Here is a 13,229-nt window from a genome sequence, read left to right on the forward strand (position 1 = left end):
GTGTGTACACGCTGGTGGACTGAGCCAAGGAGTGACATCAAGCGGTGGACTTAACAGCGGTAGTAACTTGCATTTACATAACATCTTAAACATCCCAAAGCACTTCACCTGAATACAATCAACTATTCAAAATAACGGGCCAACACTAGGACAAGTGATCAAATGTTTGGTCAAGATGTCGCCATGCTGAAGTGAGTGGGTTTTCTTATGAGGTAGGTTTGGACAGGCAAGCCTTGTTTTCAGAGGCATTTCACAGGATGGCCTGGTGGTTCAGTAGTTAGCCCTACTGCCTCACAGTGCCAGGGGCTTAGGGTCAATTCTATCTTTGGGTACCTGTGTGGTGCTTGTACATTCTATCTGTGTGGGTTTCCACCAGAGTGCTGTAGCTTTCTCCCACAGTCCAAAGATGTGCACGTTAGGTGGATTGGCAATACCAAACGTGGGGGCAGTGGACTGGGTCTCAATGGGATGATTAGTGTGGGCTTGATGTACTGTGATGTACTCTTTCAGCACTGTGTACAATTCTCCTAAAAGTTTTGGAAAAGTGAGGGGTGATTTGATTCAAGTTTACAAGGCCATGAATGGCCTTGACAAGGTGAATGTGGAAAGGATACTTCCCTTTGTGAGTGAGACCCGTACTTTATTTAAAATTAAGGGACAACCATTCAGGACAGAAATTAGGGGATTTTATTTTCTTGCAAAGGGTTGTGTGACTCTTTGCCTGCACAGGGGAGGCAGGTTCCCTGAATATTTTTAAGATAGGGTGTGGATAATGTTCAGCAAGAGAATCAAGGGCCAATGCGAGTGGATGAGACTAAGGAATTCAGAACACAACAGATTAGCTGTGAGTTTACAGAATGGTGTAGCAGACTTGAAGGGCCATAAGACTACTACTGCTCCTAATTTGTTTGTTCCCAAGCAGAAGAGCTCTGGGGTTGGAGTTACAGAACTTAAACAGTGGATAGTTGAAGGCACAGCTGCCAATGGCACACCTGGGTGTTTTTTGAAAAGAAAATTGACCTGTGTGATGTAGGGTTGTTCTCAGACCAGTATTTATTGCCACTGGAGTGTCTGAAGTCACATGTTGGTCAGATCAGGTATGAATGGCATTAAGAGCGTTTGTGAATGGGATGCATTTTGACAACAATTGACAACAGTTACAAGTAGTCTAGCTCTTAACTGAATTCAAGTTTTACCAACTGCTACTGAGCTAAGTTGGGGGTGTGGAGTGTTGGTTAGCTGGCTGTGATGCAAAGTGATGCTAACAACATAGGTTCAATTCCCACTCCAACTGAGGTTACCATAAAGAACTCTTCTTCTCAACCTCTCCCCCTGCCTGAGGTGTGGTGACACTCAGGTTAAACCACCACCATTCATCTCTTTCTAATGAGAAAACAGCCCTATGGTCCAGTGAGAATATGGCTACTTTTAATTTGAAAATGATTGGGATTGAAAATGAACACAAGAATCTGGGAAGAGATCCCAAAACCTGTAGCAACTTTGCAGAGAAATATTACAATTTGATAATTCAACTTTGAAACTGGGCAGTATCGTACCATCTATTTGGAAACATAAAAGTACATCAACCTTGATATGTTTCTGTTGCAATGCCATGTGTACCACGGGGGCTCAAATGCTGTTCATTCACATCTGGAATATAGGTTGGAATCTGTACATATTGACAGGATTAAAGAAATTTCTCTCTCTTATGGTTGTTTTCATCCCATTAGTTCAGCCAGGGTTCACACTATGTTGTCAAACCATTGTGGTTGCTTAAGATGGGAGTGGGATGTTTAAGATGCTGCCAGGGCTAAGTATAAACTAAGTGGGTGTGAGCTGTATATACACAGCAAGTATACAAAATGTGAAAGTCTACTAGCACACTCAATTGATACTTGGTAAAACATTCTGCATGTGAAAAACAATATTGCATTCATTGTAAATTTCCTCATGGCGTGTTTGAAGTTGCTGTGATTCTCATGATCCAGGACTGTGGCTTATTCAAAAATGCACTGTAAATTACTGCAAGCACCTTCTGAATTGCTGCTTTGAAAGAAGGTGTATTATCAAAAATATTGGTTGTAGTTTACTGGGCACCTCCATCCTTGTATCCTGCATCAATCCAGAAGTGATGTAAACAAAAACAATAGCAATTTCCAAACCCTAACAAAGTATCTTCATTCGTAAACAATAAAATTTAAAGGAGCATTGTCTCTGAAGACTTCTACATTAGGCTCACTGTTGGGTCTAAGACATTTGCCAGTCTGTTGGAATCCCAAATTTAGTCAGGGAACTGAATGGTACATCAAGATTTATTTTTCTCCTCAACACTCAATGTTGAGAAATCTTTATTGGATTTAGTTCATTCGACTTGAAACGCTGAAGTCTTTTTTGCAGATGTTACGCTGGGAGAGGAAAAGAGAAACATATTTTGGAAAACTCAAAAGCTGTTCCAGTACTTCACTACCTCACACAGACTCTTATTTTGTTCTTTGTTCTTGAACGCTGCCAATTTTCTTCACTCATCCATCTCTCAGCATGTTGATTTCTTGTTGAAATAGTGTCCCCTGGGTCCCATTTTTTATCCAAGCAGCTCTTCTTCCTGTGTTAGCCAAGACAATGTGGAAGGAAGATAATTTGACTGCAGGGACTATCTCCGTTGTGTTTGATGTAGTCCTGACCTGACCACATCCATTAAACTCTATTGGATCATAAGCAAGAGCACGAAACCTTTTCCCTTTGTACATCCAGTTACCTCTGAGGCCTAATATTACCAACCTGGATGAGGAAAGCCAAATAAGGACTGACCCATACTGAACCCAAAACATATTAATGGTTAGCTTTCACTGTCTCAACCAGCAGAGCTATTCAGTAACTACCAAAGGCAGCTTTTCAATTATAGATCTATTGAATTAATAACAAATTTATACATCATTGGTACTATACATTACTGTGGATGAATAGTTATTCCCAGTAACTATGTTACTTGACCTATGTGATGTAAGAAGACACATGTATTAGAGAGGAATATAGCTCCACCCATCAAATAATCCCAGTCTGGCTGCAGATGACAGATGACGGGTCAGGTTGGGAGTACATGAACTAGCATTTGGAGCTTTGAGAAGTCCATTCTTACCCATCTTTGGCTTCGGTGTTATCACAAGGCCAGAAAGTCATGGGGTCAAACCACATCCAATTCATAGTCTTAGGCACATGATCCATGCAGGTATTTTGAGGGCATTGCAGGACAAATGCAGGAACCATCAACCCTCAGAGTTGCATGTAGAGGACCATATGAAGAGCAGCAGGTATACTCTCCTGATATCTTGAGGCAACATTAAACTTCCAGAATGAGTGTTGCTAAAACAAATAAAACAGAGTTCATTAATCACATTGTTGTACAGTAGTGGATAATCTTTTTTTAAAAAATCCTTATTTGGTTGTAAAGCACTTGGTACATCCAAAGGGTGTGAAAGGTGTTATGCAAATACAAATGCAAGTTCTTTGTTTGCAACTCATTCAAGAGCAGCCTAAAAGCAGTCTTATAAAGTGCTTCGCTGAATAGTTTCCATAGAATTCCAGCTTAGAAACAGGTCTGATACAGGGGAATGGGGAAAGAAACAACACTTGCAAAGGAGGGATTACGTAAATGAATAACATTGATTTGTCAAGTTTAATTGATTACAATTATAAATCCTAGAAATGAAAGCAATATTTTAATTGAGAAATGGGTTATATTATCCACAGTAGTGTCCTTATCTCCTTACACCGAGGCATATTTCATCAAGGAAAGTTTATTCTTATTGTCATAAAGGGAGGAAACCTGCCTGCAGGAATCCTGCAACTCGTTTCCCAGTTTGACTTTTGTTTTCCTTCATAGTTTCTCCGATGTTAGTAGTTCATCACTCAAAATTAGAGAGGTGCTGGAAAAGCACCGCGGGTCAGACAGCATCCGAGGAGCAGGAAAATCAATGTTTCGGGCAAACGCCCTTCATCAGACACTCTGTCTACCCAACTTTATTTGTCAACTGAAACAAATTCCATATTCCATAATATCTTTCTGTACCTAAGTGTTCCAATTTAAACAGAACCTGAACTGGTTGACGCACTTCATAGAGGCTCTCAAGTTAAGCCGTGTAACTATGGCTGTTTCTTTTCTCCTAAGATCGATTATTCCCCTGTTTTTAATTCTTGGACTATATTCTGTGAGCAATGACCCTTCCTGTTTTGTGTGAATGTCCAGTCTGCTATCCAGGTCCCTGTCTTGTGGCAATCAAGCCTTTGATCAAAATTGAATGCATATCTCAAGTTAAGAACCAGAGCAGCAACACACTTATATTTCAGTTTGAATTAGGTCTTTGGTGCTTTAGAAGACATAATAATGTGGTATTGTATGATTTAATTACACGCGTTCATAGAAATGCGATTGACGTACATTTCATAACAAGGGTTACGGGAGAAAGCAGGAGAATGGGGTTCAGACAGATATCAGCCATGATCGAAAGGCAGATCAGACTCAATGGGCTAAATAGCTTAATTTTGCTCCTACATCTATGGTCAAGGCGCTGTGACTGGCTGGAACCTTGCAAAGCATTTTTGCCCTTTCTTAGGCTAGTGAGAGTCTTCTAATTTCCGCTTTGGATATCTAGGAGTATTAATTCCTTTTATCCTGGATGTGCCTACAACAGACAGCAGCTGTGACTCAGTGCATAGCTTCCTCATTGAAGAAAGATGCAGCTAGCTGCTAATGTATGATGGGATTGGAAGGTGCAATGGATGGATGGCATGTGTGACTTCCAAATTCAAACTCATATCCCATTATTCTGATCACTTTGATCCAATTTTTGAAGAAATTACACAGACATGTTTACTACACAGTGACAATGTGTGGCCTAAGACTTCAACTACAGGAGATTACGGGGATGGGGGAAGGGTGGAGGGTGTTTAGAAAGGAAATAGGGCTAGTGCAGGCCCAACATATTTAGGGTGAAAAGTTGGAGCAACAAGTCCTGAGAACCCTTGATATCTAGGAATATTCAAAACTGAATAAGAGAGGCTTTTAGCATGTGCAAAGAGAAGTAGAGAAAATGCAGGGAGATACTTAGGAATGCAATTGGAAGAACAAAGAGGGTCATGGGAATCACTTCTGGGTAAGGTTAGGGAGATTCCCAAGATATTCTAGATATTTGCTGTTCTATCTATTTCAGAAATGGTTGTGTAGCTTTGGTTAAACAGACCTGATGGGCTGAATGGTGTCTTCTGTGCTGTATGATTCTATGATTCTAAGTATATCAAGGTTAAGACAAGGATCCATTAAGGACCAAGTGGGAAATCTGTGCATGGAGCAAGAGAACATTGGTAAAGTTCTATCAACAAACACATCGAGTTAGACCCCAACTACCACCCTCTGAGAAAAGGAACAGGAAGTGACTTCACCATAGGAAATAACATCACCACAGGAAATGACATCACCAACCCAAAGAAACCCAAACATATAAATAGAAAGCAGGAATTTTCAGCAGTGCTTCACCTGAGGCCCACTGAAGATGTTATCTAGTAGTGTGATGAAACATATGGAAATGAACCTTCCAGCTCAGTGAGCAAACCTACATCCAAAACGTCAACCTAAGCTACAAATCTTCTCAAAATTGGTAAGATGTTAAACAAATATTTCTCATCTGTCTTCACTCAGGATAAGGAGGATGTCGGTACACAATTTGGGGAGAAGGACTGTGAAGTTCCTGAGCAGACTGACATAGAGAGTAAGAAGTATTGGAAGTTTTGATAGACTTAACAGTGGACAAATCTCCAAGTCTGGATTTGTGTCCCAGGCAACTGTGGCAATGGAGAAAATTAAAGTGGCTCTGACCCAAATTTTTAATCTGTTTCTGGCCACAGGGGAGGTGCTAGAAGACTGGAATTCCACTTGTCAAAAAATGCTAGTAGGGATAGACCAGAGAACTGCAGAGCTGTGAGTCTCACATCAGTGGTAAGGATGCAATGGGAGAAAATTCTGAAGGAGAGAATTCATCTTCACTTGGAGAGGTATGGTTTGGTCAAGGAAAGTCACATGGCTTTATCGGAGGGAGGTCATGTCTAACAAATTTGATTGAATCTTTTTGAGGAAGTGATCAGGTTTACAGATGAGGGTAGTGTAGCTGATGTCATTTACATGTATTTCAACAAAGCCTTTGACAAGTTCCCACATGGGAGATGGATAAAAATAATGAAAACAAATGGGATCCAGGTTAACTTGGCAAGATGGACCCAAAATTGGCTTAGTGGTAGGAGACAGAGGATGTCGATAGTAGGCTTCTTGCGTGACTATAGGCCAATGCTCAGTGGCCTACCAGTTAGGTCCCTTATTGTTTATGATGTGTATAAACAAAACAGTTGAGAATGTGGGTGCATCTATGGATGATAAATAAGTTTGTGAATGACACAAGGATTAGTCAGTTGGTTAATAGTATGCAAGAAGATCTTAGGTTGCAGGAAGATACAGACAGGTTGCTCAGATGGGCAGATCAGTGGCAGATGGAATTTAACCCTGAAAAGTATGAGGTGATGCATTTTGGAAAAGTTAACAAGACATGGGAGTACTCAATGAATGGCTGGACACTAGGAAGCTGTGAGGAGCTTTAACACGGAACTGTACAATACACTATAGGAAGAATTTGATTTCACAGAAGGGAGTGCAGAAGGGCTTCACCAGGATGTTAGCTGGGTTGGAGCATTTTAGCGATGAAGAGAGTTTGTTTGGGCTTGGATCATTTTCTTTATTTCTGATGAAGGTCTTATGCTCGAAACATCGACTCTCTGGCTCTTCAGATGCTGCCTGGCCTGCTGTACGTTTTCAGCACCACACCTTTCAAATAATTTTCTTTAGACAGAGAAGGTTGAGGGCCGAGCTGATGAGGTGTATAAGATTATGAAGGGCATGGACACCAGCGTGGCTAGGAAGTGGCTGATCCCCTTAGATGAGTGGTTAATTAAAGGATCATTAATAATTGTAAGATGAAAGGCAGGAAGTTTGGTGGGGAATTGAGGAAAATCTTTCTTACCCTGAGGATGGTGGGAATCTGGAATGCACTGCCTGCATAGGTAGCTGAGGTGGGAAAAAGTGAGGACTGCCAATGCTGGAGATTGGAGTTAAGAGCATAGTGCTGGAAAAGCACAGCAGATCAAGCAGCATCCAAGGAACAGGAGAATCGATGTTTCTGGCATGAGCCCTTCATCCCACTGAGGTGGGAAACCTCACAACCTTTAAAAAGTACTTAAATATGCACTTGAAATGTTATAACATTCAAGACTACCGGCCAAGTGCTGGAAAATGGGATAAGTGTAGATAGGTCAGCATAGAGGTGATAGGCCAAAGGGTCTCTTCTTTACATGATTTACATGTCTGACTTTGGTTTTTGAAATAAGATGTCAATGTTAAAATTGTGTCATGCAGTATTGGAAGTATTACTTTCAATCACACATACTGTACAGAATGTCTAAAGAAGGGGTTAACACTTTTATTACAAATCTTGCACTCTGCAATTTAAAACCCTCGGGGATTACCACACACACATCACAGATTGCGGGGTTGGACGGGGGTGGAATGGGGAGTGGGTTATCATTATTGGTACACCAGGTCAATTACAGTTAAGTGACTAATCAATAAAGTACTATTTCTGTTAGCAATAGAAACTGAAAGACCCAAATCCATTTTCTATCTACACTCATCAACTAAATCACTTTAGCTGTGAATTAAGTTTATTTGAAAAAACATCCATTTTTAAGCAGTTTTTATAATAGCTTACATGGACTGAAAAGCATTCCATTTTTCTAAAATTTATCAAAGCATATAATGCAACATAAAATTAGGAAGTCCTTCTATGCAGTTAAAAATATCTATATATAGAGCACAATTTACAAATATTTGACAGCGCCTGTAAACAGAGCAGAACACTGTGGCAAACTGGTTATTCTTTATACAGTCAAAGCTGTGTTACCAATGTTGCAGAGTTCTGCACTGCTCAGACTGAAGGTAGTATCATACTTGTTTGTTGTGGTGATGAATATTTAAAGCAACTTTTGCATGTGCTGCCCATTAACTGGAGAGCCTGTGGTGAACTGCCACTAGTTAACAATTGTGCTGTAAAAAGCTGAACGTACATTTCGAGATGCAGAGAGGTGCTGGAGTAGAGGAGCTGAAATAGACACAGGAACTGGAGGAAATGAGCTGTAGGGCTAGTTACTCTCCCACAGAGCAATAAAAACATAAGAAACTGGTAGACACTCAGCTGGTAAGGCAGCATCTGTTGGGGGAGAAACAGACTGAACGGACTGAATCTTGATAGTCAGGCCTACATGCTGTGAGGAAGCCTGCAGCTTGACACACTCTTGGTATTTTTGCAACATATTTTCCAGTAGCTTTTTAACTCAGCCATGCTTTTTGCTGGTTTCCTGATGAGTTCCAGTAAGTTGATAAGATTGCTTCCACTATAGTCTGTTTCATCTCATATGATAAATGGGTCCCTGGTGGAGCTGTAATTGAAGGTTTGTCAACTTGGCACATGAGAGCCAGGAGAATTCACAGATAAAGTCTGAACGTGGAATGTGAAAGCCTCACTTCTTGGACCCTGGGCACCATGCTGCAGGCTATTCGGAAATTTTGATCCCTGACAGACAAATGGAAGAAGCCAGCTGGATGGCTGGATGTGGCTAAAGAGCTCAGCGATGGGAGTGTAATGCTTCACTCCTAGGCTCAGTGCAACAAGACCTGATGACCTGATCTGAGCAAGCCACATTCAAATACAAAAGGAAAACCCTCAGAAGGCCTTCCCAAGCATTCTGTCAGACCGGCATACCTTGTGAACGCAGACTGTTGCCTGGAACCAAGGCATGGATGGTCACTGGCAACAGAGAGATGAGGACGTCTTAGCTACTTGGTGATGGATATGAATATAACCAGCCACACAGCACACAACACTCACTCCAGCTAATGATGTTAGCAGCCATCGATATAAGCAACAATAATGCAGAAGCCTTTCACCTTGTGATTTCTAATTCAAGTTGTTCATTTGCCACAGGTCCTGCTAGCATCTTTACCAAGGCAGTGTTGGAGAAAGATGGGGCTTTCAAAGAGACATCTTCCCATGATGTATGTACCCCGCTGACAGCTCAGATACTGGCATACGGGTGGGAGTGTCAGAAGAGAGAGCTGGGTTGTCAGATGATGAAGCATGCAGCATTAATGAGCAAAGGCCAATGGGTGTGACAGGGACAGCAGTGAAGAATTCTCACCAGACAGCGCAGAATGCTCTGTGCTTTGCTCAACTGTACAGACTTGTTTAGCCTCCAAGTGCCATTGAGGGACAGAATTCTGGAGCAGCAGAAAATGGTTTAAGATTTTGTCAGCATTTCCATCTGCATCGCTCAGATTTGGAGGAATATGCCTCTCAGATAATTGCCACGACATCTCAGATCTCCTTGCTGATGTGGAAAGTGTGACCATCTACATAGAGCATCAGTCACAACAGGCAAGCAAGTATTGGTTGGCTGTCAGTAATGGTGGCCCAGCTCAAACAGGAGGAAGGAAAGTCTCATGCAGTGCCACAGTAAAATTCAGCAGTGTTCCCCAGCTCTTGGATAGCAGGCAATTGCAGTTTGGCCAGGGGATGGAAGGTCAGGCCTCTGTTCAAAGCAGTTACCCTCCTGACCATTTCTCCCCACCCACCCCAATTCAACTCATTCATTCCATGTCCTACTTGCTACCTTCTGTCCAAATTGCCATTTCACAGGTATAGATGGGTCAACCCATTGGCAGTAGCCCAAGACTCCAAACCTAGAAGATGCCAGCCAAGAGAATTTGGGCAGTCAGGACATGTCTTTAGCTCTGCTGCATGGGCACTACCATATTGGAGTATGAGAAAACTGAAAGGAAAGTATTTGTAGTTGTACAAGGGGTTTCACTTGAGATTTTAAAGCTGTGGTACATTGTTTCCACTCTGTTTAAAATAAAGTTTATGGTTGAAAAATACAAAAGCTCCATTGTCCTGTCCTCCCTATTTTTGCTTCTAGCTAGAAACTGATCACAGTCTTGTGAAGGACAGTGAGACAAGAGTTAACAACCAGCAATGGAACTCTGTGAGAGGGATGAATTGTTGATTGTAGGACTGCTTTGTGCTGGGATAGGGAGGTTGAACAATGGGTTTCCAATATTTCCTGTGTTCAGCATTAATCTCTATGACTAGACTAGGCTTTTTTGTAGCTACGTTGACAATGAACAATTCACTTAATGTCCTCCTGGATGTAACTTCCCCTTGGGCAAAGCCATTAAAATTTCCAGCATGTTGACCTCAATTGTTCTTAGTTTGATTATAAGAGCTTGTTTACTGTCGATGTTCACTGTGCTTGATGAGTTAAGACTGGGTGTGGACTCAGGGAATAGTAAACAAATTGGAAAAAGAGTGTAATTCAGAAATGAAGCATGGATTAGACATTTTAAAGCACTGTAAATAAAACCTATTAAGCAGGATGTTTTGGAAATTATCCCAGTTCCAGACCTTCAAAGAATCAGACTGAAAGAATAGCCAGTGGCAAGATATTTCAGTCCACAAAAGGGTTAATGCAGTCGAAGCTCTCGTCTGTAAATAAGCTTCTCTGCCAGGAAATGAAGATGCCAGTAATTCTCGGTAATTCTGTGTCAGAGGACATGTTTGCATGTGCGTTTACACATCAATTACATTCACAAAGTGGACTCCCAAACAAACCACAGTCGCATTCTGACTGCATGCCACTCTTGGCTATGGTATTTTCTAATACAGATCAAAGCTGACACAGAGACCACTTCGGACAGAGCTGCTCTGGTTGAAGTGAGCAAACTGAAGGCTCTGTCCAGTGGGAGGCTGACCCAGTATTCAATACCACCAGCTCACACCCACCCGCATTTCACAGCCTCATCTTTTACAATGCAAATCTGGGTTTCCACTGAATGCATGCTCTCTGACGCTGAGAATTTGCAGTTCATGTACAAAGGTTTGGTCTGTCTCTGCCCTACAATAGCTTCTTGTACTTTCTCAATGTAAATATTATTATTAGATTGGATTAAGCGGATTGACTAACCCATGGTCACTGATACTATTAGTGTTCTGGAATTTAACAGCATATTTAAATGAGGGGCTATCACATGTTCTAAAGGTAGGGATTACCCATCCTTTGACACAGGTCTCCCATCATTTAAAATCATGTGTGATTCTAGGGTGGTGAGTACAAAAGGGTCAAAGTAAAGAGAGAAGTTGTTAACGTCTCTGTTTTTCTGGCTTTGAGACAAGAATGTTAATTAGTTGTTTAACTCAGTTGGTTCCCTGTAATTAAATAAGTTACCTTTCAGCCCCCAGGTTTCAAAAATTGAGGAATAGGACACAGAAAAGTGGGAATTATTCCATGAAAGACAGACAAGGATCATCTCGCTCACCTTCTTGTATCCTGGTTGTTGTGTAATCCAGTGATAATGGAGTTATTGACTAATCAGGGCAGTCATTCTATATCAATTAGTCTAGAAGACAGCCAGACATGACGTGAGGAAAATCCCAATAGTGGAGTTTGGGAACAAAAGGTCTAATGTCAATCTTTTCCTTCCAAGCCTGCTACACTCACCACATAGCATGTAGAACAAATAACTTCACAGAAATGTAGCTATCAGAAGTTGATCTCTTTGGAATATCTCCAAATTGCTGACTGTCTAGAGAATGCTATCCAGTTCTGCTGATGATAAGTGCTAATCAGCATACTTGAGCCAGCAACTCATGCCTGACCTCCAGGTATTGAAAACAAATTGTCTGTTAGTGAGTTTCAGGGGGAACCAGCAATCAACCTATGGATCTATGATTTGAATCAACTCCCTTAACTCATCCATAAAATGAAGTCAAAGGTCCTAAAGTATTTGAACAGGTGACCATGTGCTTATTGAAAAACATGTTTAATATGTTGTCTTGAAGGATGAGAATGAGAAGGAGTCTGGGCAGAGGAATGCCGAGGTAGCTGACAACATGGCTGTCAATGATGGGTTGAGCAGCCAGAGTTGGGAGAGCACAGAGGACACTGAAGGTTGTAGGAACGTAGGAGGTTACGGAGATTCTCAACATCTGTATAAAAACCGGAAAAGCTGCAGCTGTAGGAAATCAGAAACAAAACCAGAAGGTGCTGGAAAAGCTCAGCAGGTCTGGCAGCATCCTGTGGAGAGAATTGGAGTTAACATTTCAGGTCCAGTGATCCTTCCTCAGATCTGACGGTAGGTGGAAAAGATTGGTTTTTATGCAGAAGGTATGGAGGGGGTAAGGAGTAAGCGATAGGTGGAGATAGAACCCAAAGAGAGAGGAGCAGAGATTGTAGCTATTCATCCTCCCAGGGTGATTATTATCCACTCCTTTGTCTATCCATCTGTTCTTCTTCCTCTTTGGACGCTATCTCCACCTAGCATTTACTCCTTACCCCCTGCCCCTCCCTATCTTCTGCATAAAGCTTTTCCTAGCTACCATCAGGTCTGAGGAAGGGTCACCAGATCCGAAATGTCAACTCTGATTTCTCTTGCTAGATGCAGCCAAACCTGCTGAGCTTTTTCACAATTTCTGCTTTTACACTCAGCTTCTGTGTTCCATTGGAAAATTCTTCTCGTTTTCAGATGTCGACTTAACTGCTGCATAGGTCCTGCATTCTCAGCAATAAAGTTAAATTGATAATGAGCTTATATCAAAACAGACAACTGCTCATTGTCAGTGACCTTTAAATTGACCTGTCTATTAAATTTCCCTATGCTGAATGGCTGTTATGAACCCTTTTACAGTAAAGAGTGATTAATGTATGAGTATCATTACAGTGGTAACTCTCTTCCATTATTAACACAAACAAATTTATGCAGACTAAAATATTTAAATGATGACTCACCATATCAATTTTGAATTGCTTTCTCTAACCAGCCGTAAAGTGCCTCTTTTACTCTGTCAAAGGTTTAACTCCCTCACAGTTTCTCCCTCCCAGCACTTTACTTCCCATGACCAAAACGATGGTGTGGAAAGCCTAACCTTAAGGCAAATGTGCCTGAGTTGGCTTTCTCACTTTGCACTGTTCTACACTGTGCCAGTGTTACAGACTGGCACATTCCAAAATCCAGGCCTATGTGCTGAGGGACGCACTAAAGCCTGGTGCAGCTGTCACCCAAAGTGCAGTGGGGAAAGACCAGC

General features: G+C 41.5%; 1 protein-coding gene across 5 annotated transcripts in view; it reads left to right on the forward strand.

The window, feature by feature from the left end:
- The window catches only part of mafa (v-maf avian musculoaponeurotic fibrosarcoma oncogene homolog a (paralog a)), a 355,825-nt gene that overhangs the window by 244,986 nt on the left and 97,610 nt on the right, over positions 1-13,229 (forward strand). Inside the window, exon 2 of one of the 5 annotated variants that reach the window (XM_043706570.1) lies at positions 5,899-6,045. The exons of the other annotated variants lie outside the window; for them this stretch is intronic. Within the exon in view, the coding sequence (XP_043562505.1) occupies positions 5,899-6,045 (147 nt within the window). The remainder of the gene's footprint in view (positions 1-5,898; positions 6,046-13,229) is intronic. 5 annotated transcript variants of the gene reach the window in all.

Source organism: Chiloscyllium plagiosum, chromosome 17, assembly GCF_004010195.1.
Source record: "Chiloscyllium plagiosum isolate BGI_BamShark_2017 chromosome 17, ASM401019v2, whole genome shotgun sequence".
Taxonomy (NCBI): domain Eukaryota; kingdom Metazoa; phylum Chordata; class Chondrichthyes; order Orectolobiformes; family Hemiscylliidae; genus Chiloscyllium; species Chiloscyllium plagiosum.